General features: G+C 44.9%; 1 protein-coding gene across 2 annotated transcripts in view; it reads left to right on the plus strand.

The window, feature by feature from the left end:
* uba2 (ubiquitin-like modifier activating enzyme 2) overlaps positions 1-13,705 on the plus strand; it is a 46,860-nt gene extending 33,155 nt beyond the window's left edge. Inside the window, exons 12-18 of one of the 2 annotated variants that reach the window (XR_011964227.1) lie at positions 1,937-2,049; positions 4,447-4,602; positions 6,133-6,229; positions 7,501-7,606; positions 8,568-8,704; positions 11,441-11,654; positions 12,537-12,689. Coding sequence is in view for 1 of the 2 variants with exons in the window: in XM_072595802.1 (XP_072451903.1) it covers positions 1,937-2,049; positions 4,447-4,602; positions 6,133-6,229; positions 7,501-7,606; positions 8,568-8,704; positions 12,537-12,724 (797 nt within the window). In the remaining variant the exon portion in view is untranslated. Of the gene's footprint in view, positions 1-1,936; positions 2,050-4,446; positions 4,603-6,132; positions 6,230-7,500; positions 7,607-8,567; positions 8,705-11,440; positions 11,655-12,536 lie in introns of both variants that reach the window. The other variant, XM_072595802.1, reaches the window with a different exon arrangement.
* Positions 13,706-25,674: the final 11,969 nt, after the last annotated feature.

Genomic DNA, 25,674 nt, shown 5'->3' on the forward strand with positions numbered 1-25,674 from the left:
AACCCTATCCATGTCCCTCATCATTTTATAAACCTCTATAAGGTCACCCCCTCAGCCTCCGTTGGTTCAGGGAAAATAACGCCAGCCTATTCAGTCTCTTCCTATAGCTCAAACCCTCCAACTCTGGCAACATCCTTGTAAATCTTTTCTGAACCTTTCAAGTGTAACAACATCTTCCTGTAGCAGGGAGGCTGGAATGGAGCGCAGTATTCTAAAAGTGGCTTTAATGACCTGTATAGCCCCAACATGACATCCCAATTCTTGGTCAATGCATTGATCAATGAAGGCAAGCGCGCCAAACACTGCCTTCATCACCCTGTCTACCTGCAATTTCACTTTCAAGGAACTGTGAACCTGCACCCCAAAGTCTTTGTTCAGCAACACTTCCCAGGACCCTATCATTAACTGTATTAATCCTGCCCTGGTTTGCCTTACGAAAATGCAACCCCTCACATTTATCAAAATTAAACTCTATCAACTACTCCACTGCCCATTGATTCATCTGATCAAGGTCCTGTTTACTTTGAGACCACTTTCACTGTCCATTATACCACCAATTTTAGTGTCATCTGTAAATTTACTAACCATACCTCCTGTATTCGCAATAATTTATGCAAATGACAAAAAGCAATGGACCCAGAACCAGTCCTTGTGGCACATCACTGATCACAGGCCTCCAGTCTGAAAAAGCAACACTATTGGTGTCATACCTTTGTATTCATTTGGCAAGCTACCTCTGGATTTCATGTGATCTAAGCTTGGTAACCAATCTACCAGGCAGAATCTTACTGAATGTCTCACTAAAGTCCAGATAAGCAATGCCTACTGCTCTGTTTTCAGTCTTTTTTGTCACTTTACTAAACTCAGTCAGACACAGCCATAATCTGTAATTAGTCCTTGCCTTTCTAAGTACATGTGTAAATCTTGTCCCTCAGAATCCCCTCTTACTGGTGTTGGACTCACTGGTCTGTCGTTCCCTGACTTTTCCTTACCACATTTCTTAAATAAATTTCACTAACTTAAACTATTTTGGGATCTCCTGTTGGGCATGCAAGTTGCTATGGAAAAGAAATTTGTTGACTTGAGTTCACCCAAGTAAAATGGCTGCTTGGATTGCTTTTTCCTGGTTGTGAAGGTTGTTAGTACCTTGGGACAAAGTGAAAAACGAACAAATACCTTAAAAAAAGATCAGAGGTCATCAGCAGGTGGCAGTGTTGCACATGTTAAGCGGATTACAAATTACTGCAGATGCTGAAATCTACTGACAACAACAGATACTGGAATCTGTATTGAAATCAGTAAATGCTGGCGATCACAGCTAGTCAGCATCCATGGAGAGAGAGCAAGCTAACGTTTTGAGTGGATGAAGAGTCATCTGTGATCTCCAGCATTTGTTGTTTTCAGTCATGTCAATCAGACCTCTCTGTGTTGAAATGCTAACTAGGCGGTGACTGTGTGGGAACACTGAAAATGCTATCTTTATCGTGGTAGGCTTTGTAATGTTTGATCAACTCACTAGCTGCTGTGGCTCCCATTGCAACCATTGATAGCAGGCAGGTCTGGGTGTTGCAGTTGGCTTTGGTTATTGCAATTAGAGTGTGGACAAATTGAGCTGAATTCCAATTCTCTGTAGGTGGTGAGAGGATGGGGACCAGATTCTGTTGGGACACAGTTGGCTGAGTTGCTCATGCTCAATGCCTGTTAAGAGGAGTCACGTTTAAGGGTATTGGAGGACTTGTGCTCACCAGCTGAAACCCAGCAGAGATGTCTGCTTCAGAGGAGAAACAGCCATGGCCGGGGTTAAGAAGGGGAACACTTAGCGTTAAACTACAATCCAGTGTGTGTTACGTTGTTGCATTGACCAGTCTTCAAGAGCATTTGAAAGGTGCGCCAATCTTTGAGTCAGTGTTTCCTTAATTGTGTGTCTTGTCCACAGCCATGGCAGGTAACATCATCCCAGCGATAGCCACCACAAACGCAGTGATTGCCGGCTTGATCGTGTTGGAAGGACTGAAGATTCTCTCTGGGAATCTGAAACAGTGCAGGACAGTAAGTCTTTGGAGCAATTCATACAGCGGCAAAATGGAGGGGAGGACATCAACAGCTCAGGTTGGCCAGGGCCACAAGCCTGAATGTGAGCATCCCTTGGATGGTGACACTTGGATGGTGTGGTGACCTTTTTGCCCATTACAGTGCGGTCTCCCCTGCCCTCTGTTTCCCGTTGCAGTGCGAACTCCCCCTGTTTCCCATTGCAGTGCGGACCCCCCCCCCCCCCCCCCCCCCCCCCCCCCCGTTTCCCATTACAGTGCGGTTCCCCCATTTCCCATTACAAATGACCTGTAAGAGAGGCGGATGTTGCTACATAGTCAACGAAGCATGGCTTCTTACAGTAATGTCTGGAATAAGTATTAGAATGCAAAATATGGGCCTGAATTATCAGAGAGTCATTTAAAAAATCTAATAAAATATTCTTTAACCAGAGTGCACAGAATGTTGCTATGACAGATGAGTAGTGAAGATCTATTTATGTGAAAGCTGGATAAACAAGAGAGTGGGAAATGATCAGAAGAAGCTTTCGTGAAAATTTTAAGCACTGACCTGATCTTGTTGATCCAAAAGGCTGTTTCTGTGCTATAAATATTTTATAATGGAGTTGTCCAAATGTCTTTGGTCGAATGGGGAATCTGTCTCATACCCTTGATCAAGAGAATAAGTATTCATAGCTAGAAATTCATTTTGAGTCTCAGGAGGATGGCTTCTGAATTTCTAGTTTAGAGTAATAGAGATGTACAGCACAGAAACAGACCCTTCAGTACAACTTGTCCATGCCGACCAGATGTCCCAACCTAATCTAGTTCCATTTGCCAATTGAACATGGGCCAAAGGGCTGTATTGTTCTATGATGTTGTGCTGAGCATTTATCTTAATCTAAGATCAACCTAACCTCTCACACACTTCAATTTACTGCCATCCATGTGCTTGTCCAGCAATCGCTTAAATGTCCCTAATATCCCTGACTCTATTACCATCACTGGCAGTGCGTTTGATTCACTCATCACTCTCAGCATAAAGAACCTACCTCTGCTATTCCCTATACCTTCCTCCAGTTAGCTTCAAATTATGAATCCTCATGACAGCCATTTCTGCCCTGGGGGAAAAGTCTCTGGCTATCTACTCTATCTTTGTGTCTCATTACCATGTACACCTTGATCAAGTCACCTCTCTTCCTCCTCCTCCACAGTGTAAAAAGCCCTAGCTCACTCGAACTCTCTTCATGAGGCAAGTCCTCCAATCCAGACAGCATCCTGGTAAATCTCCTCTGCACCCTCTCTAAGGCATCTACATCCTTACTATAATGTGGCAGCCAGAACTGGACACACTATTCTAAGTGTGGTCTAACCAGGGTTTTATAGAGTTGCAGCAAAACCTCACGACTCTTAAATTCAATCCCCTGTTAATGAAAGCCAAAACACCATACACCTTAACAACCCTATCAACCTATGGGTGGCAACTTTGAGGGATCTATGTACATGGACCCCAAGTTCCTGCTGTTCCTCCAAGAGTCCTGTCTTTAACCCTGTACTCTGCATTCAAATTTGACCTTCCAAAATGAATCACTTTGCATTATCCAGGTTGAACTCCATCTGCCATTTCTCAGCTCAACCTGCAACAGACTTTGACATTATCTATAACACCACCAACCTTTGTGTCAGCGGCAAGTTTACTAACCCACCCTTCTACTTCTTCATCCAAGTCATTTATAAAACTACAAAGAGCAGAGGCCCAAGTACAGATCCCTGTGGGACACCACTGGTCATTGACCTCCAGGTGGGATACTTTCCATTCACTACCACTCGCTGTCTTCTTTCAGCCAGCCAATTCTGTATCCAGATAGCCAGATTTCCCTGTAATTACCTCCTAACTTTCTGAACAGGTCTACTGTGGGGAACTTTATCAAATGCCTTACTGAAATTCACATACAACACATCCACTGCTCGACCTTCATCAACTTGCCTTGTCTCATCCTCAAAGAACTCATTAAGGCATGACTCAATGAGGCATGACCTGCCCTTCTCAAAGCCATGCTGACTATCTTTAATCAAACTGTTTTTCCAATTAGTCATAAATCCTATCTCAGAATCCTTTCCAGTACCTTGTTTACTACATATGTAAGACTGGCTGGTCTGTAATTCCCAGAGATTTCCCTACTCCCTTTCTTGAATAGACAAACAACATTTGCCTCCTTCCAATCATCCAGTATTACTGCCATGGAGAGTGTGGATGAAAATATCATCACCAGATGCGCAGAAATCTAATTCTTCACTTCCTTCAGTAACCTTAGATGTATCTATCTGGTGCAGTCTGGGAACATATCTATCTAGTTTAACATGAAAAGAAGGCGTGTTTCATACAAGCGCATTTCAAACATTGACCTCTTATGTTTAGATCTTTTTGAATAAGCAACCCAATCCTCGGAAAAAGTTGCTGGTTCCGTGTATCTTGGACCCTCCAAATCCCAGCTGCTACGTATGTTCCATCAAGCCTGAAGTCACAATCAAACTCAACACTCAGAAAATCTCCATCCAAGTGTTGCAGGACCGGGTGAGCCTTGAATTTGTTGTTAGTTGAAAGGGTACCTAGTAAATATGTCAACCTGGGCTGGATTTGGAATGATCCTTTGGGCCTTAGATGGAGGTGAGGGGGGAGATGTGGGCGCAAGTTTTGCACCTCTTGCAGCAGCAGCAGGGGAAGGTGGCAGGTGTGGAGGGGGTTTTGGTGGGAAGTGCAGACCTCGCGAGAGTGTTGCATTGGGAATGATCCCTACTGAACAATGATAGAGGTGGTTAGGGAAATATGTTTGGTGATGGGGTCTGACTGTAGGTGGTGAAAATGGCAGAGGATGATGTGCTGGATTTGGAGATTAGTGGGGTGGAATGCAAGGGCCAGGGCATTCTATCCTTCTGGTTGCGGTGGTTGGGTTCGAGGGCAGAGGTGTGGGAAATGGCGAAGATGTAATTGAAGTAATTGTCAATCATGGAGGAGGGGAAATCACGGTCCATTAGGAGGAGGCCATCTGGGACGTCCTGGAATCCTCCATCAGCTTATCAAGGCCACCCACCCACTGGAGGAAGAACACCTCTTCGTCTGCCTCAGGAGCCTGCAACCACACAGCTTCAACATTAAATTTACCAGTTTCCAAATCTCCAATCTCCCAATTCCCAACCCCCTACCCCATCCCAGGTCCAACTTTCTGCCTCAGCATCACCCTCTTGACTGTCCTGCCTGGCCATCTTCTTATCCACTCCATCCTCCCCGCCAAACTACCACAATCACTATCAACCTGCATTTACCTATCGCCATCCCACCTCCCTCCTCCTATTTATCTCTCAGCCCCCTTTCTCCCCCCCCCCCACATTCTTGATGAGGGCTCCTACCTGAAATGTTGACTTACTTGTTGGATGCTGCCTGACCTGTGTCTTCTTCCAGTGCCACACTTTATTGATTCTAACTTTCCAACTGGCCTCACAATCTCCAAATATGTCAACCTCTCAGCTTGCAGACACAGTATTGTGACATTTCCTCCTTTTTCTTTCTCCTTTCCTCTCTTATCTCCCTCCTTTTTCCCCCAGCTGTACTTCCCACCCTCCCCACCCTGTGTGTCTCTCCTTTTTCCCACTCTCTCTATTGTTCACCTTTGCCCCATTCTTACTCATTCACCTTTCCTCCTTTTCTCTCAGTGGATGCTGGTTCCCTTAATTTTTTTTTTGGTCATAAAGTAACTTTAATTTGTAAAATAAAAGTGGTTGGATTGAGTTAAGGTAAAGATCAGCCATGATTTAACTGAATGACAGCATTAGCTTAAGGGGCTGAATAGCCTCCTGGTTTCCTCCTTCAGGCACCTTGGAGGTAAAGTCCCTGAGCCATTATGAATTATTTTATTGTTAGAGGAAGCTTTACAGTTATTGCCACTTTAAATAAGACACCGTGGCCTCTTGGGATTTAAGTTGTGCATTCAGTGATCTTCAGTTCAATGTCAGTTCATTTCACTCAACTGCAGTGAAGTTATGAGTTATTAGATGTTGCGCTGGAATAATTCCTGCACTGAGGGTCAGCTGTCTTCTCTCTCTGCAGATTTTGAAGGATAAATTTGGGATGGTAGCTCCAGATGTGCAAATAGAAGATGGCAAAGGAACAATCCTCATCTCTTCCGAGGAAGGAGAAACCGAAGGTAGAGAGCAGTTTTTTGTTTATTTCTTTTTTGCATTTCTAATCTAAATCTGTTCAGAGATGTTATGATACACCTTGGGAGTAGGTAGGACTTGAACCCAGGTCTTGTGGCTCCGAGGTGATGACATTTCCAATGTCCAGATCCTTTCCCACATTTGTCATCCACCTGACTGATAAGCTCTGTGTGTTGCTGTCTTACCTCTGAGGCAAAACACTTGGGAGTGCATCAGTGCTCTCAGAGAATTGTACAGTACAGAAGAGGCCCTTTCACCCATCGAGTCTGTACTGCCAAAAATCTACCAATACCTACACCAGTCCCACTTCCCCACACTGGGCCCACAGCCTTCAGTGTTATGACATTTCAGGTGCTCATCCAATTGCCTTTTAAAAGTTGAGGGTTTTGTGGCTCAAATACTCTCCTAGGCAGTGCATTCCAAGCCCCCTCAACACACTGGGTGAAAATGTCTTTCTTCACATTCCCTCTAAACCTCCTGCCTTTCACTTTAAAAGTGTGCCCCCTTGTTCTTGTCCCTTCAGCTAAGGGAACAGCTGTTTTTTATCCACCCTATCCATGCCCCTCATAATCTTTTACACACCTATCATGTCCCCTGCAACCTTCTTTGCTCCAAAGGAAACAGCCTGAGCATATTCCATCTTTCTCCATCGGTGAAATGTTTGATCCCATACAACTTCCTGGTCGATCTCCTCTGTACCCCCTCCAGTGCAATCACATCCTCCCTGTAGTGCGGTAACCAGAACTGTACGCAGTGCTGCAGCTGTGGCTTAACTAAAGTTTAGTATGCTTCAAAATAATACCTTTGGGATCTTTTGCATCCACCGTTAATGTCTTGCCTGAAAGTCCTCTGATATTGTAGCACTCATTTGGTGCTCTGCATGGAATGTCAGCCTGGGTCATGTGCCCAGGTCACTGGAGGGGGGCTTAACTCAAACCTTAAGATTCATGTGAGTGTATTACTGTCTGACGCACAACTGACTTGATGGGTCAAATAAAAGCAAAACACTGCAGATGATGGAAGCTGAAAATAAAAACAGAAATTCCTGAAGAATCTCAGTAGGTCTGGCAGCATTTGTGGAGAGAGAATCAGAGTTAGTATTTTGAATCCAGTATGACTGTTCTTCAGAACTTGTTGGGTCACTGGTTTGCCTTTGTGCCAGAACTTTAAGGGCGTTAGAGAATTATTTAATGGGATTTCATATTTGAAGACCAGGGATTGGGTGTTTTGTCTTTCACTTGTCTTTTATCTCTGTCAGCAAACAACAATAAGAACCTTTCTGAGTTTGGGATCTGTAATGGAAGCCGACTCCAAGTAGATGATTTCTTGCAAGACTACACTCTGACTGTGACCCTTCTGCACAGGTGAGGAACAGGCCTTTACTCTGTGACATCATCTGACATGAACATGATATTATACTGTTTTATTATCTCTCTAACTGCCATGCTACAGCACGTGGCCTCACTTCAACCGTTAGCCGCTCAGACGTGCATATGAAGTAGGAGCAGGAATGGCTGATCTGAAGTGCCCTGAGTTGTCATTTCCTGTTGACCTCCTCTCACATTTGATTATCTACCTTTGCCATATAAGTGTTTACTGATCTTGCTTCCACTGTGCTGTGGGGGAAGAGAATTCCTAGACACTCTACCCTTGGAGAAAAAAAAAAGTCCTCAACTCAGTCTTAAATGGGCGGGTCCTTATTTTAAACTCTCCCCTAGTTCAAGTCTCTCCAGTAATGGGAAACATTCTTTCACCTTCCATCCTGTCAGATCACCTCAGGATTTTATACATTTGAATAAAATCAACTCACTCTCTTCCAAACTCTGGCTATAGGCCAATCTGTCAAACAATCCTCTTAACACAGCCTGGTCATCTCAGGAACCGGTTCAGAGAGAACTAGTTCTAATATAATTATATCTTTCCTTATGTAAGGAGATCAAGACTATCCCTCCCCTCCCTTGAGGTGTTTACTGTTTGCCTGGGATAAGATTTTCTGGCTTCCAGTCATGCTCTGGTACTTTGTTCAGCTGAGCTGAGATTGAGTGTGACCATTGCAGCAGTACTTGTGGAGCACAGTAAAGTGCTGTCTCTCCTCTCCATTGCCTGCAGCAGCCTCTCTTCAGGGAGACAGATTCCTGGAGAGATTCAACTCAGGCCTGAAGGAACTGAGCACAGATGAAGCATTGAACTTGGCCCTTTGGTTCTGTATATCCCACACAAACACTCAGTTAATCTACAAGGGGCAGTGGTGTGTAAGACTTCTCTGTTTGCACTGAATCATTTGAGCTGCTGAGTTTGTTTTCACTTTGTGATGATCAATTGCAGTGAGGATCTGGGAAAGGACATAGAGTTTGAAGTGGTTGGCGATGCTCCTGAGAAAGCTCCTCAAAAACCAAATGAGGAAGATGGCAAGGCCATAACCAATGGCAGTGATGATGGAGCACAACCTTCCACATCTAAAGGTAATGCCTTTTTGTGTCTGCCTTATCTCCTCTTCCCTCCGATCAAAACATAAAACATGCTAAATCAGTACAAACCCTTTTGTTTGCACAGCCATGAGCCTGCAATGGGCTTAGTGTTTTAAATTCATTCTTGGACTGAGTGTGAGACAAGACCAGTATTTGTTGCCCGTTCCACCTCCTTGAACTGCTGTAGTCTATACACACATAGCTGTGAGGGAGGTATTTCTAAGGTTTCAGTCCGGTGACAGTGGATATAATTTCAAGATGTGTGGAATGTGGATAGTATTCCAGTCTTCTCCTGACATGTACCTTATAGATGGTACATAGGCTTTGGAGTGCCAGGCAAGGAGCTACTCATTACAGAATTTCTGTTTTGTTGCCACTAATTTAGTTCAGCTTCTAGTCAAGTTGTTTATTGGGGGTTCAGTCATGATAATGCTGTTGAATATACAGGGAAGATGGTTAGATTCATTCTCAAAGAATGTGAATTAGTCGTTGGTTGATGACTATAGTATATGCAGTATCACTGGGACACTTAGGCTGACACTACAATCTCAGCAGCGGATAACAAGTTTGTATTAGCAAAATAAAGACTCAGTCAGTGTTAATTTACAACTCCAGGCCATCCAAAGTACTTTGATTAAGGAAATTCCTTTCAAATGAGTCACTGTTGTAATGTAGGTATTTAAAATCTTGAGACAGGGAGAAAGTGTTCCCATTGGTGGAATGCGTGAGAACCCAGAAGGCACAGATTTAAAATAGCTGACTAAACAAGCACAGCAAGTGGCTAGATTCTGAACCATTTGAGGATGTGGTAGAAGCAGGTTCAATTGAAGCACTGTGAGAATTGCACTGCTCTCTGTGAGAGGGGGTGCTGGGAAGGGTAAGGGGGTGACGTGAGAAATTGCTCCTCAGAGAACCAGCGCAAAAACAATGGTTCAAATGCCTTCCTTCAATATTATAACTATTCTGAGATTCATTGTATTGTACCATTTTTATTTCAAATTGAAATACTACTTAAATTCTTTAACTAGCCACGAATGGTTCATCTGTCTTATAAATTTTTTTCTCTCTCAATATCTTTGAGGGTCTGAAATGTCATTAAAATGCTTGGCATTGCTTATCTACAGGATAAACTTTTAACCTATATCCCATTCCACTTCAGCCAACTTTGTTGTCATAATTTTCTGATGACTACTTATTTAATTTGAAGACAACTAGTTTCTGGCCCTTGTTTCTAGGCATAAATCTGTTTGTGAGATTGTAATATTATCACCCTTCTCTAGAAGATCCTCTTCTATGAGATCATCTATTTATTGTGTCTCATTTACAGTCATAGAGATGTACAGCACGGAAACAGACCCTTTGGTCCAGCCCATCCATGCTGACCAGATATCCCAACCTAATCCAGTCCCACCCGGCCCATATCCCTCCAAACCCTTCCTATTCATATACCCATCCAAATGCCTCTTAAATGTTGCAATTGTACCAGCATCCACCACATCCTCTGGCAGCTCATTCTATACACGTACTTTGTATGAAACAGTTGCTCCGTAGGTCTCTTTTATATCTTCCAACTCTCACCCTAAACCTATGCCCTCTAGTTCTGGACTCCCCGACCCCAGGGAAAAGATCTTGTCTATTTACCCTGTGCGTGCCCCTCATAATTTTGTAAACCTCTATAAGGTCACCCCTCAGCCTCTGACGCTCCAGGGAAAACAGCCCTAGCCTGTTCAGCCTCTCCCTATAGCTCAAATCCTCCAACCTTGGCAACATCCTTGTCAATCTTTTCTGAACCCTTTCAAGTTTCACAACATCTTTCTGATAGGAAGGAGACCAGAATTGCACGCAATATTCCAAAAGTGGCCTAACCAATGTCCTGTACAGCCGCAACATGACCTCCCAACTCCTGTACTCAATACTCTGACCAATAAAGGAAAGCATACCAAACGCCTTCTTCACTATCCCATCTACCTGCGACTCCACTTTCAAGGAGCTATGAACCTGCACTCCAAGGTCTCTTTGTTCAGCAACACTCCCTAGGACCTTACCATTAAGTGTATACGCCCTGCTAAGATTTGCTTTCCCAAAATGCAGCACCTTGCATTTATCTGAATTAAACTCCATCTGCCACTTCTCAGTCCTTTGGCCCAAATCCTGTTGTAATCTGAGGTAACCCTCTTCGCTGTCCACTACACCTCTAATTTTGGTGTCATCAGCAAACTTACTAACTGTACCTCTTATGTTCGCATCCAAATCATTTATGTAAATGTCAAAAAGTAGAGGGCCCAGCACCGATCCTTGTGGCACTCCACTGGTCACAGACCTCCAGTCTGAAAAGCAACCCTCCATCACCACCCTCTGTCTTCAACCTTTGAGCCAGTTCTGTATCCAAAGGAAGCGAATGCATTTCTCCCACACATCTTTAAATCACAAGCTCAGCTCCCTGATTTTATATTTGGTTGTTGCTTAGTTAGTAATCTGGCAATAGTTACCTTTGTGATTCTGCTTTTTAATATAAACCTTAGTTGCTCATACTCTGTTAGCAAAACCTCCTTAGCTCTATATGGAACACGATGATTGGATCCCTCCCCTCCCACTTCCAGTTCCTCACCAGCCTCAAGGAGGCTTCCTTAACTCTAGCACCAGGACTCTCACTTTGAGTTGCAGAGAACTTTGATTATCCCGTTAACTTTACTGTCTCTTATATTCCTTTGTTCTCCTCCGTTTGAACAGCCCTCATGTTGCTGTGGTCAGCTTGCTCATCCACCCTGCGAGCCCTGCTCTCATCCACACAAGCTGCAAGTGCCACAAACCTGGACTAGTGCAAGGGCTGAGGCTCCTCCAGTGTTACCTTCTGGATCTTGCCTCAGTTATGTCCCCTAGACCCTGCATGTACTGAAGTACTGAACCCGAACACTCTGACTACCTCCTGGAACAAAGTGCCCAGGTAACTTTCTTCCTCCTGATGCATTGCTGTGTCTGAAGCTGAAACTGCAGTTCATTGATCCTGAGCTGCATCTCTTTGCTCCACATGTAGTTGTGCATCACAATGGTATTCGTCAGCTTCCACATGCTACAGCTACAACACACCATGTGCCCATCATCTTTATCACATTTTATTGAACTGATTAGCATTTCAAGTTTTAAAATATTACTCCAGGAATATTGTAGTCCATTTAATACAGTCATTAAATCTCCCCAGTCCTATTGTCCTATTTTAGAGAGAAAATAAGACCATCACTAACAGTTGCCTACCTGTCCAGCTAATGAATACCTCCTAGACCTTGGCTTTTGGGGGTCTCTATCTCTCCATCTCTAAGACAATGGCCAAACTAAAACTGAACCTCTTCCATCACTGCATTGTGTTCTCCTACTCACTTCAGTTCCTTGTCTGCCATGCTGTCATGGTGCCACCCAGAGGCCACCAACACCTGTGACATGTTGGGTCGGATGCACTTTGAAAGTCCACAACAATTCCAGGCTGGAGGGTAGGTTCTGGCACACACTACTTTTTAAATCTCACTGTTCCGTTTGGATTTCCTGTATATTTCCTTGTATAGGGAGTTGTGGTGATCTGGAATTCATTGTTTGAAAGGGCAGTAGAACCAGATTCATTAGTAACTAATCAAAGGAAATTGGATAACTGTTTGAAGGGGAATTATAGACAGGGAAGAGGAGATGGGATTAAATGGGTAGCTGTTTTGAAGAGCCCTCAGGAATGCTGCTGTGAATGGCCAGCTCCAGTGCTTATTACTGTGGTTCGATGATGAAACCTCCCTGTACAGACCACCTCATTCTCCTACCTTTATAACCGTGTCCTGTTCTTCAGCCTCAGAGCAGGACGATGTCCTGATCGTTGACTCGGATGAAGAGATGCCCTCGTCCAGTGGAGCAGAGACTAACATGGATAGCCGGGGCCTGAAGAGGAAACTGCAGGATGAGGCAGAAGGTGTTGGTGTTAAACGGATATGCACCGAGCAGGAAGAGGAGGAGGATGATGTCATTGCGTTGGATTGAGCGACATGATAATGACTTGTGCTGCTCTTTTTATCCTAGCACCACACTCTGTCGTCAGTTACAGTGGGGTGGGTAGGTGGGGGAAACGATGTCAGCAGAGAACCTAACAACAAGCCACAGCCTTAAATAATCCGATTGGCTGGTGGGGGCGACTCCAGCGGCTGAGAGTCATACATCCAACAAGTTGTGATAGCAGTGTCTACCACGTTGCTGGATATAAACTGACACCCACATCTTCTGGTTTGCTGTTCAATGTAATTCTGTTCTCAAGCTTTTTCCCTCCCCGCTCTTCCCTGGCTGTGATGCTACTTACAGAATTTGCTGTTCAAGTATTAAAAATGTTCCTGTTTGTATAACAGCAGCGACATGTTTTGTAAATTGCTGTAAACACTTCATTTACCCCAAGCCTGTTTGTACTTCCTGATATTATAGCCTCTTTAATCAGATCTAGGGGCCTCTCCTGTGTCTTGTTACAGTTTGTAGTTATTTATACGTGACTTTTGTATAACGCAGATATCTTATCTTGTTTTTGTTCACACTGTGGATTGCAATGATCCGATCTGAGGCGGTCCCAGTGGTTAGACTCAGGTTGTGACCCAGTGTTTGGGTCCTGAGTCAACCACCTCCAGGCAATGTCAGCAGCTTGCTCCCTGGCAGGGTGGGTGTGAGACTGTACCAGGTGGATGTGTGCTGAGTTAGGGACATAGCATTATCTGAAGAGGAGTCATCTGCTCTGTAGTTTAGGGAGGGTAGAAGAAAAATGTAATTTACATTTGGACTGTTCTAGAACCTTAATTGATCCAATTGACCTGTTCAATGTTGAGAGAGAGAGAGGGGTTACTGAGGGTGTAGCTAAAAGTATTTTTGTAGCAAATTGAGATTGTCGTTTCAGTAGGTCTTTTGTATCTGAATTGACTGTAAAACGTGCCGAAAAGCTTTGTTACAAATGGCAATTTTCATGATTAAAACATTAACTGTGTACAGATTTTGTCTTCAGTCCACAATCAAATCCCTCGACCACTCTGCAGTATTCCATGCAAGTATTCACTCTTGCTCGGACATGCCTTTATGTTGTATTTAGGTTTGTGTATGTTATCTAAATATTGTAGGAGGAACAGTGTATACAATTGTTTTTTTGGTTCTTTCTCCATGCCCAATGGGAGGGGGAGATGCACTACTCCCCTCACTTTGCTCTGCCTTTGTGGTGAGTTTTTGTAACCTGTTTGCAGAGTGAACTCGCCAACCCAATGTAATCTTGTTCACACCTGGGTACTGCCAGTTTGATGGTGAACAAGAGGTGGATTGCTGTCTGAAACCCCTAGCCTGTGATGTGATGCAGAATCTCATCAACCCTATCATCGCTGAGCTAATAATCCAGAGCCCCAGGTAATGTTCTGGCGACTAGGATTCAATTCCCATCACAGCAGGCGGAGGAATCTTGAATTCAGTGCAAATCTAGAGCTATAAGTCTAGTGACTATAAAACTGTTGCCAATTGTTGGAATGATGTCCTTTTGATCAAGGACTCTGCCACCCTTACCTGATCTGGCCGACATAGAATCCATACAGTGTGGAAAAAGGTCCTTCAACCCAGCAAGTCCACACCGACCCTCCAAAGAGTATCCCACTCCGACCCATTCCACTATTACTCTACATTTACCCCATACTAATGCACCTAATCTAAACACTACAGGCAATTTAGCATGGTCAATTCACTAAACCTGCACATCTTTGGATCGTGGAACGAAACCCATGCAAACATGAGAATGTGCAAATTTCACACAGATAGTCATCTGAGGCTGGAATCGAACCTGGGACTCTGGTGCTGCAAAGCAGCAGTGCTAACCATCAAGCCAATGTGCCGTTTGGTGCTTGGACCAAATTTTGGAGAGCTGTTTCACAGACTAGTCAAATAACAGTCTTACAATGCCCCAGAGATCACCGTTATCATCCCTGGATTTGTCCTCTTCCCACTGGAAAGACATGACCAGCAGAGGTGGTGGTCAGGTGGGAGTTGCCATGGAAGTCCCTGTCGCAGGAATCCTGCTGCGTACCATACACTGCCCTCAGCAGATTATTGCACTTCTCCATGTTGAAGGAAGCACTGAGGGTGACAGGCACAAAATATATTGTCAAATTTCTGTGTCCACCACCAAGAATGGCTTGGCAGCATGCTCGTGATTGAGCTGGTCAACTCCTGAAGGACATAGCTGCTGACTGGGAACCAGTAAGCAGGACAAAACATGTTTGACCTCATCTTCACCAGTCTTCTGCCACAGATGGATCTGACCATAGCAATATTGCTAAGAGCCACACAGTCTTTATGGAGACAAAGTCCTATTTTCTTATGAAGGATACCCTCAATCATGCTGTCTGGTACTACCATTGTGCTGAATGGGATAGATCTGAACAAATCTAACAACACAGCACTGGATATCCACGAGGGGAAGTGAGCTTTCAGTAACAGCCGAATTATACTCCAACACAATGTGCAAGCTCATTGCCTGGCATCTCCCCAACTCTACCCTTACCTGCCTCAATGCAGGATGTGTCAGGAACAGTGCCAAATATACCTAACAATGCGGTTCCAACCTGGTGAAGATATAAAACATGAATATGTGTGCTAAACAGTGTCAATAATAAGTGGTTCCATAACCAATAGGTTAGATCTAAGCTCTGCAAACTTGCCACTCAACAAATTCTCATCATCCAGGACAAAGCAGCCCATTTAAATGGCACTTCATCTGCAAATGTCCACTCCCACCACCACACTCAATAGCAGCAGTGTATACTTTCTCCAAGATCAACTACAGAAATTCATCAGTTTCCAAACCAGTGATCACAGCCATCCAGAAGGACAAGGGCAGCAGATATGTTGGGAACATCACCCCCTGCACGTTCCCCTCCAAGCCACTCACCACCCTGACTTGGAAATATATCGCCGTTCCTTCAGTGTGACTGGGTCAAACTCTCCCTAACATCATTGTGGATCTCCCTTCACTACATGGACAGTAGGTCAAGCAGGCAGCTCACCACCGCCATCTCCAGTACAATTAGGGATGGGCAATAAATCCTGGCCCAGCCAGTCATGCCCACGTCCTGTGATTTAACTTTATGAAGTTCTTGTGTTGAGATTGGCTTGGTTAGTGGTGAAACTTTCTGTACCAAGCCTTTAATTATCGTACATATGCTCTTGCTTTCCGCAAGTGATTATTGGTCCCAGAATCCTGGGACCCCAGCGAATCTTGGCTGATTCTCTCCTTCACTTGTTCGTCTAAACATTCACTCTCCCCTAAATCAACAAGCACACAGTTGCTCATTTTGCCAGTTCTACAATATCTACTTCAAAACCATCTCTCAAACCTCTGCCAAAATTGGGATGCGGTCAGCAGACCCCAATGGGTTCCACCTCTGCACATTAGCCTCCCAAGTTGCACGCCATCATGACATGGCTATTCATTGACTGTTCCTTCACTATCACAGGGTCAAAACTCTGGGGCTCCCTGCCAAACAGGGACCAGTCAAGTGGTGATGGGCAATAAATATCAATCCTGCCAGTAACATATACATATTGATAATGAAACATTTGAAATTTTATTGATTGGCTTATTTACTGATTCAGCATTATTCTGGGTTTTACTTTGAGGCTTTGTTGATATGATAGTATAGTGAGTATGCACCATGGGACGAGTGACCCAGAGCTTGGAATATCGATGTGAAATTGGACTTCAGTAGTTCAAGCAAGTGGCTTACCACCACTTGCTGAAAGCTAAACAAGAATGAATAGTAAATGCCAACATTGTCAGCAACACCCACATCCAATGAAAAAAATAAAAAGGGTTCAAATCCCACCACAGCAGCTGAATTAAATAAGTCTGGAACAGAAATCTAGTTAAAGCAATGACCACAAAACTATTGGGTTGCTGTAAAACTTTATTCACTAATGTCCTTCATGGAAGGAAGTCTGTCAGCCTTAACCAGACTACAGCAACATGGTTACCAGTTGGTCCCTCTGAAGCTGTTGAGTAAGATGTTCCATGTAACAAACAGCTCAGATTCCAGCAGTTCAAGGTGACTCGTCACTTTCTCAAGGACAGCTGGGAATAAGGCAAACAGCCCCATGACATGAATGAATCAAAATAAAAATCAGTTATTCACCAAACATCTGAACATGGGGTCATAAAAATAATTTAATGATTATTTCCTGTGGTGGTTGAGCCTAGATCCTTAAAATTAGACCCAGGATGATGTCAGGAATTGCTTCTTCACACAGGATAGTCAGCATCTGAAACTCTGTTCCAAAAAGCTGTGGTCCACTTGAACATTTCAAAGAGATTAATGGTTAGGACAGGTTATGGAGTCAAGATAGGGAGATGGTGTTGAGAAATGGATTTGCCAGAATCTCATTGGAGTACTAGATTGAGCAGCTGAATGGTAATCAGTTCCTATGTTGATTCATAAACATGGATGAAGCAATGGTATGGGGCTGATTAAATTGCTGTGTGGAGAACCAGAATAGACTGGATGGACTGAATGGCTCCTATGTCTGGAAGGGGAGGCAATGGCCTAGTGATATTATTGCTAGACTGTTAATCCAGAGACCCAGGCAATATTCTGGAGGGCCTGGGCTTGAATCCTGCTGCAGCAGGTGGTGGAATTCCAGTTCAATAAATGAGTGCTTTAGGGAACATCTCTGGGACACCCAATCAACCACACCGCCCCGTGGCCCAACATTTCAACTCCCCCTCCCACTCTGCCGAGGACATGGAGGTCCTGGGCCTCCTTCACCGCTGCTCCCTCACCACCCGACGCCTGGAGGAAGAACGCCTCATCTTCCGCCTCGGAACACTTTAACCCCAGGGCATCAATGTGGACTTCAACAGTTTCCTCATTTTCCCTTCCCCCACCTCACCCCAGTTCCAAACTTCCAGCTCAGCACTGCCCTCATGACCTGTCCTACCAGCCTATCTTCCTTTCCACCTATCCACTCCACCCTCCTCTCTGACCTATCACCTCCATCCCCACCCCCATTCACCTATTGTACTCTATGCTACCCCCACCCTCTTCTCATTTATCTCTCCACCCTTTAGGCACTCTGACTCTTTCCTGATGAAGGGTTTTTGCCCGAAACGTCGATTTTCCTGCTCCTCGGATGCTGCCTGAACTGCTGTGCTTTTCCAGCACCACTCTAATCCCAATTCAATAAATATCTGGAATTAAGAGTCTAATGATGACTGTGAATCCATTGTTGATTGTCAGAGAAAACCTATCTGGTTCACTAATGTCCCTTAGGGAAGTAAACTGCCATCCTTAGCTGGTCTGGCCGATATGTGACCCCAGACCCAGACTCTTAACTGCCCTCTGGGTAATTAGGGATGGGCAATAAATGCTGGATTAGTGGTGCTGGAAGAGCACAGCAGTTCAGGCAGCATCCAACGAGCTGCCTAGTTAGCGATGCCCTCATCCCATGAATGAATAAAGAAAAACTGACTTTGACTCAATCTATACAGCAACCCATCGAATCTATATTAGCTGTTTTGAGAAGTCACACTCCTGGGTTTTCTCCACATGCCAGCAATCCTTTCTCCCACAACATTATCCAATTCCTTATTGAAAGCTAGCACTGAATCTGATTGCACATCTGTTTGTTTTAATCTCTGAACCTGCTTCTGGGGCTTTCCCAATGTCTAAGTTGCTCAAAATAGAGACCTGTGATGTATAGGACAGACTCAGGAACACCTTTTCACACAGAGGGTGGTACATGTATGGAATGAGCTGGCAGAGGAAGTGGTGGAGGCTGGTACAATTACAACATTTAAAAGGCATTTGGATGGGTATATGAATAGAAAGGGTTTAGAGGGATATGGACCAGGTGCGGGCAAATGGGATTAGATTAAGATATCTGGTCGGCATGGACGGGTTGGACCAAAGGGTCTGTTTCTGTGCTGTGACTCTTATTAGGAGACCTGACCAAATGTTTGATCAAAGAGACAGGTCTTAAAAATCATCCTTATAAAGTTAGAAAGAGAGATGGGGAGGTTTCAGGAGAGAATTCCAGAGTGTTTGGGCCATGTAGCTGAAGGCATGGTCACCAATGATGGAACAATTGAAACCAGAATGCTCAAGAGAGTGAAATTGGATGTGTGCAGATAATACAAGCAGCAAGAAGAAGTTATACCAATGGGCAACGTAAGACCATAGAGGGATTTGAAAGTAAGGATAAGAATTTAAAATCAAGAATTTAAGATCAAAAATAATGTAGGGCAATTATCACAGATTTGAGGGGGAAATGGGACTTGGTTCACATTCAGACCATGAGTAGCAGAGTTTTAAATAACCTCAAATTAACAGAGAGTCCAGTCGGCAGAGCAGTCAGGAATGTGTTGGAATAACCAAATCTAGAGGGAACAAAGGCATAGGTGAGAGTCTCAGCAACAGATCAACTGAGGCAGGGACAGAGTCAGGCTATGTTACAGAGTTGGAAGTAAACGTTGGAAGCTCATCTCAGGGCCAAATATAACACTTTGTGATCAACCCTGTTAGTCTCAGCCAGGGAGAGAGACCAATTTACAGGGACAATGTGGAGAATTCGAGGAAATTTCTGCTCATCCAGTATTGGATGTAGGACTAACAGTCTGATCATTTAGACACAGTGAGGAATTAGGTGAGAAGAAGGTGAGCAGAGTGAGATGTACTTGTAAAAACTGAAGATGCCAAGGGGCAAGACGTAGGAGGGACTAAAGATCGATCCTTGGGGACACCAAAGGGAAAGGTGCAGGAACAGGAAGAGAAGCCAAAACAGGCAGTTCCCTGGCTGCAATGGATAAGAGTGAACCAGGTGGGAACACTCACTGCCAGCTGGGCTACAATGGAGAGGGGTTGGAGGAAGACGGCGTGGTCACAGTGTCAAAGGTTACTGACCATTTGAAAAGGTCAAGGAGAGAAAGTTTACCTTTTTCCACAGTCTCACTGGGTGTCATGTCGTGATTTAAACTGTGACAATGACTCAGAGATAGTTTCCAGATCACAAAGTAATTCCTTTCCTTTTCTAAGTGACACACATTCTTTAAATATACACTGCCTGTTTCTCATTCAGATTTAAAAGTTTGTGTCATTTTATACATACAACTTTTGAATCATAATTTTTCTCTTGATGACTGCGTAGGCTGCCTCAGACACTGCCCAGTTTTGGCTGATCTGGGCCTTTTGATAGCTGTATTGTTCTGTATGCAGCCTAAACACGAATATCACACACACTGCAATTTTTTAGAACTAGGAGCAGGAATAGGCCATTCGGCCTCTTGACTCTGCTCTTACAAAGGCTGAAGCCATTGCCTTCAGAAACCACCCGACTACATCATGGTCTCAGCTTAGTTTTCTGCTGAAACCCTAATCCATGTCTTTGTTCCCTCTAGTCGCGAATATTCTGATGCATCCCTGGCTGGAATCCCACATTCTATCCTCAATAAACCTAAGTTCATTCAAATTTCTGTTGCCTATGTTTTACATTACATGGCACTCACCTCTCACCATGTGCTTACTGATGTACATTGGTTCCCAGTAAGTAACATCTTGATTGGAAATATCTATCCTTGTTTTTGAATCCCTCATGCTTCCTTAACTCTGTAAGCTCCTCCAGAACCATGATCCTCCTCTGTCCTGAGAAGGCTGGTCTGAATTGTGGGGAATGTTTGTGGCCTAAGGGATGTCCTAAGTTCCTCGGGATTGTTGGGGCAGAGCAAAAGTTTGAATAAGATATCAGAAGAATTCCCAAAACCCATGGAACAGGAATTGTGTGGGCGCTGGGAGAAGTATTAATAGAGTTTGTGATACTCATGGTAAAATAGCCAGCAGCCAGTCAATGCACACATTACCTGTTGTGATGAACTGGAAAGTGATCGATAGCTAGGCAACTTTACCCAGTGAGGGCTATGACCTTAGGGACATGAAATATATTTCTATATTTAAGGAGAAAGTGAGGACTACAGATGCTGGAGATCAGAGCTGAAAACGTGTTGCTGGAAAAGCGCAGCAGGTCAGGCAGCATCCAAGGAACAGGAGAATCGACGTTTCGGGCATCAACCCTTCTTCAGGAATGAGGAAAGTGTGTCCAGCAGGCAAAGATAAAAGGTAGGGAGGAGGGATTTGGGGGAGGGGCGTTGGGAATGCGATAGGTGGAGGGAGGTCAAGGTGAGGGTGATAGGCTGGAGTGGGGTGGGGGCGGAGCGGTCAGGAAGAAGATTGCAGGTTAGGAAGGTGGTGCTGCGTTCGAGGGATTTGACTGAGACAAGGTGGGGGGAGGGGAAATGAGGAAACTGGAGAAATCGGAGTTCATCCCTTGTGGTTGGAGGGTTCCCAGGCGGAAGATGAGGCGCTCTTCCTCCAACCATCGTGTTGCCATGGTCTGGCGATGGAGGAGTCCAAGGACCTGCAAGTCCTTGGTGGAGTGGGAGGGGGAATTGAAGTGTTGGGCTACGGGGTAACTGGGTTGGTTGGTCCTGGTGTCCCAGAGGTGTTCTCTGAAACGTTCCGCAAGTAGGCGGCCTGACTCCCCAATATAGAGGAGGCCACATCGGGTGCAGCGGATGCAATAGATGATGTGTGTGGAGGTGCAGGTGAATTTGTGGCGGATATGGAAGGATCCCTTAGGGCCTTGGAGGGAGGTAAGGGGAGAGATGTGGGCGCAAGTTTTGCATTTCTTGCGGTTGCAGGGGAAGGTGCCAGGAGTGGAGGTTGGGTTGGTGGTGGGGTGTGGACCTGACGAGGGAGTCACGGAGGGAGTGGTCTTTTCAGAATGCTGATAGGGGAGGGGAGGGAAATATGTCCCTGGGGGTGGGGTCCGTTTGGAGGTGGCGGAAATGAGGGCAGATGATACGTTGGACATGGAGGTTGGTGGGGTGGTGGGTGAGGACCAGTGGGGTTCTGTCCTGGTGGTGGTTGGAGGGGCGGGGCTCAAGGGCGGAGGAGCGGGATGTGGAAGAGATGCGGTGGAGGGCATCATCGACTACGTCTGGGGGGAAATTGCGGTCTTTGAAGAAGGAGGCCATCTGGGTTGTACGGTTTTGGAACTGGTCCTCCTGGGAGCAGATGCGGCAGAGACAAAGGAATTGGGAATATGGGATGCTGTTTTTACAGGGGGCAGGGTGGGAGGAGGTGTAGTCTAGGTAGCTGTGGGAGTCGGTTGGTTTATAATAAATGTCCGTGTAGATTCGGTCACCCGAGATGGAAATAGAAAAGTCTAGGAAGGGGAGGGAGGAGTCTGAGACAGTCCAGGTGAATTTGAGGTCGGGGTGGAAGGTGTTGGTAAAGTGGATGAACTGTTCAACCTCCTCGTGGGAGCACGAGGTAGCGCCAATACAGTCATCGATGTAGTGGAGGAAAAGGTGGGGGTGGTGCCAGTGTAGCTGCGGAAGATGGACTGTTCCACATATCCTACGAAGAGGCAGGCATAGCTGGGGCCCATGTGGGTGCCCATGGCTACTCCTTTGGTTTGGAGGAAGTGGGAGGATTGGAAAGAGAAGTTGTTCAGGGTGAGGACCAGTTCAGTCAGTCGAAGGAGGGTGTCAGTGGAAGGGTACTGGTTGGTACGGCGGGAAAGGAAGAAGCGGAGGGCTCTTATGTGATATTAAAGGAACCCAGTCCTGTGATTTCCCCCACTTTGAACAGAAGCAGTAATCTGCTGTTTCCTGGTTGATTACTTACATTGAAAGAATGAGGAAGACTGAACCAGTGTTTAGTGATCTAATATAAAGTGAATGAATTGATGGAAACTATTGGAAAACATTATAGATGAATATTCCATTCATACTGACATTTGATGTCTGACATTTGGGATGAATTCCCAAGCCTGTGATTCTGATGTTTGTTTCAGTGATCTCAGCAAATCCTAATCATTAACTATCGGGTCACTGGATCTCATGCATCAAGTCTCTTTTTGAAAGGATTTTGCTCCCTCTGGTTGAGAGATTCACATTCTAATCACTAACGTAAATATCTCCTCATTAACTCATTGGATTTATTCATTACTATCTTGTCTTTATGGTCCTGACATCTGGATTCTTCCATATTAGTCCTCTCCAACCCACTCAAACATTTAAACACCTTCAATCAGTGCAAAGGAAAAGGCCCAAACTGTTTAATCTTCTCCCAGTAGGTAAAATCTCTTCAGTTTTAATATCCTCAAACTTGTATACATCCCCAAGAACAGTCCCATTGCCTCAGGAATCCAATGCCCTGCACCATCTCTCCAGCCACACATTCATCTGCTCTATCATTTTCTTTCCATACTCACTGAAGATTATAACCTTTGAAGTCCTGCCAACTCCCTGAAGTCTGCTTACCTCATTTCTCTTTCTTCCTATGTCATTGGTCCCAGCTTGGACCACAATCTCAGGCTAGTCATCCTCTCCCTTCAGATTACCTTACAGCAAGTGTGTGACCTTCTTGCGAGGCAATGTATCATCCTGGAGTCACATTTCTAGCTGAAGAAATGCCTATCTACTCCCAACATTAAGTAATTTGCCACCACTGTTCCCCTGCCAGAGCACAGTTTGCAAATGAGATACCCTTGAGTTGACTCAAACGGGTAAATAGAGATGCAATTAGGAGTTTCTCACAGTATCTCCCCATCTCTCTGCAGGTCACCCTCTCTCTCTCTCTGCTTACACTTCCCGAAGCTGCGAGATGACCCTGCTCTGAAATGTACAATCTACAATGCTGTCCGCCTCAGGAATTCACCTCAATGTCCCAAGCTAAAGCTCAGTCTCCAAAACCTGGAGCTGGAGCTGTTCCACTCGGAGGTACCTCCTGCACAAGATTACCTGGATCAGCAGCAGCATCCAGAGAATCCCAAAGTACAGAATGTGAAGCTGGGCTAGAGTTCCCTGAACAGAACAAACTCAATTGATGATGGACCTTTGGTTTTATTGGTTTTATGTCTTAAGCATAGACTCGAGAAATCTTATTCTTGTATATGTCCTGAGTTCCACTCATGTCCTAGGAGTGCAGGTTCCTCGAAATTGGAGTCGCAGGTAGATAGGATAGTGAAGAAGGCATTTGGTATGCTTGCCTTCATTAGTCAGAACACTGAGTATAGGAGTTGTGATGTCATATTGTAGCTGTACAGGACATTGATGAGGCCGATTTTATAATATTGCGTACAATCCTAGTCTCTCTGCTAAAGGAAGGTTGTTGTGAAACTTGAAAGGATTCAGAAAAGATTTATAAGGACATTGCCAGGGTTGGAGGGTTTGAGCTATAGGGAGAGGCTGAATAGGCTGAAGCTGTTTTCCCGGGAGCATTGGAGGCTGAGGGGTGACCTTATAGAGGTTTATAAAATCATGAGGGACATAGATAGGATAAATAGGCAAAATCTTTATTCCCTGGGGTGGGGGAGTCCAGGACTAGAGGGCATAGGTTTAGGATGAGAGGGGAAAGATTCAAAAGGGATCTAAGGGGCAATGTTTCCATGTAGAGGGTGTTGCATGTATGGAATGAGCTGCCGGAGGAAGTGGTGGAGGCTGGTAGAGGGATATGGGCCAAGTGCTGGCAAATGAGATGAGATCAGATTAGGATATCTGGTCAGCATGGATGAGATGGACTGAAGGGTTTGTTTTTGTGCTGTTCTCTATGACTCTATGATTCGATGTTTGTGACTCATCTGCTTCTCACCTCGCCTGATCCTCCATCAACAGTCAAGCAACAATGATATATTGGATTAGTGGTGCTGGAAGAGCACAGCAGTTCAGGCAGCATCCAACGAGCAGCGAAATCAACGTTTCGGGCAAAAGCCCTTCCTGATGAAGGGCTTTTGCCCGAAACGTTGATTTCGCTGCTCGTTGGATGCTGCCTGAACTGCTGTGCTCTTCCAGCACCACTAATCCAGTATTTGATTTTCAGCATCTGCAGTCATTGTTTTTACCAACAATGATATATTTCCAAGTCAGGATGGTGAGTGGCTTGGAGGGAAACTTGCAGGAGGTGGTGTTCCCATGTATCTGCTGCCCTTGTCCATTGAGATTGTAGTTGGATCACCCACACACACCTGGGTTTTGGAAGGTGCAGTCTGAGATGTTTGGTGATTTTCTGCTGTGCATCTTAGAGATGGTACACTCTGCTGCTACTGAGCGTCAGTGGTGGTGAGAGTGGATGCTTGTGGATGTGGTGCCAATTAAGTGGCTGCTTTGTCCTGGATGGTGTCAAGTTTCTTGATGTTTTCGGAGCTGCACCCATCCAGGCAAGTGGGGAGTATTCCATCACACTCCTGACTTGTGACTTGTAGATTGACAGGCTTAGGAGACGCAGGAAGCTAATTACTCACTGCAGGATTCCTAGCCTCTGACCCACAATAATGTCCTTGAGCTGAAATGACAACCATCTTCCTTTGTGCCAAACATGACTCAAACCAGCAGAGAGTTTTGTCCCTGTTTCCCATTGACTCTAGTTGAGCTCAGGCTGTTTGGTCAGGGATAGAGAAATTAAGGTGAACATTTAGCACAGCCTATTTTAGGCTGCTCCCTCTGTTTACCGTGAATGAGGTTCTGTGTTGTGAATTCATCAGGCTGGTATCTTACTTGTACATAGCCCTGTTATCTTGTTCAACAAATAGTTGCCAAGTCACAGGTGATAGACAAAGTAACAAGTGAATGTTGTGTCTATGGAAGATGAACTGCCTGATTGTTTGTTTCTGTCATTCATTCTGAATTAGGTGAAGAGGGATTACAGCTGAGGCTAATGGTGCACTTTATCCCTTTGGGAGTTTGTTTCTCTGCTGAAGTGTAAATGGGATTTGATTGGCGCTGTATTTATCAAAAAGCCCACGAACAGGGGATGAAGGTGGGAAGTCCAGGAGAATCGGAGGGGTGGGGTGGGTGATAGGTGGGTGGGGGAAGTGGGTTTGTGATGGATTCCTGATTCTGGGATAACATGGGAATACTGTCTGCCAGTCGGAGG

This window comes from Chiloscyllium punctatum, chromosome 26 (assembly GCF_047496795.1).
Source record: "Chiloscyllium punctatum isolate Juve2018m chromosome 26, sChiPun1.3, whole genome shotgun sequence".
Taxonomy (NCBI): domain Eukaryota; kingdom Metazoa; phylum Chordata; class Chondrichthyes; order Orectolobiformes; family Hemiscylliidae; genus Chiloscyllium; species Chiloscyllium punctatum.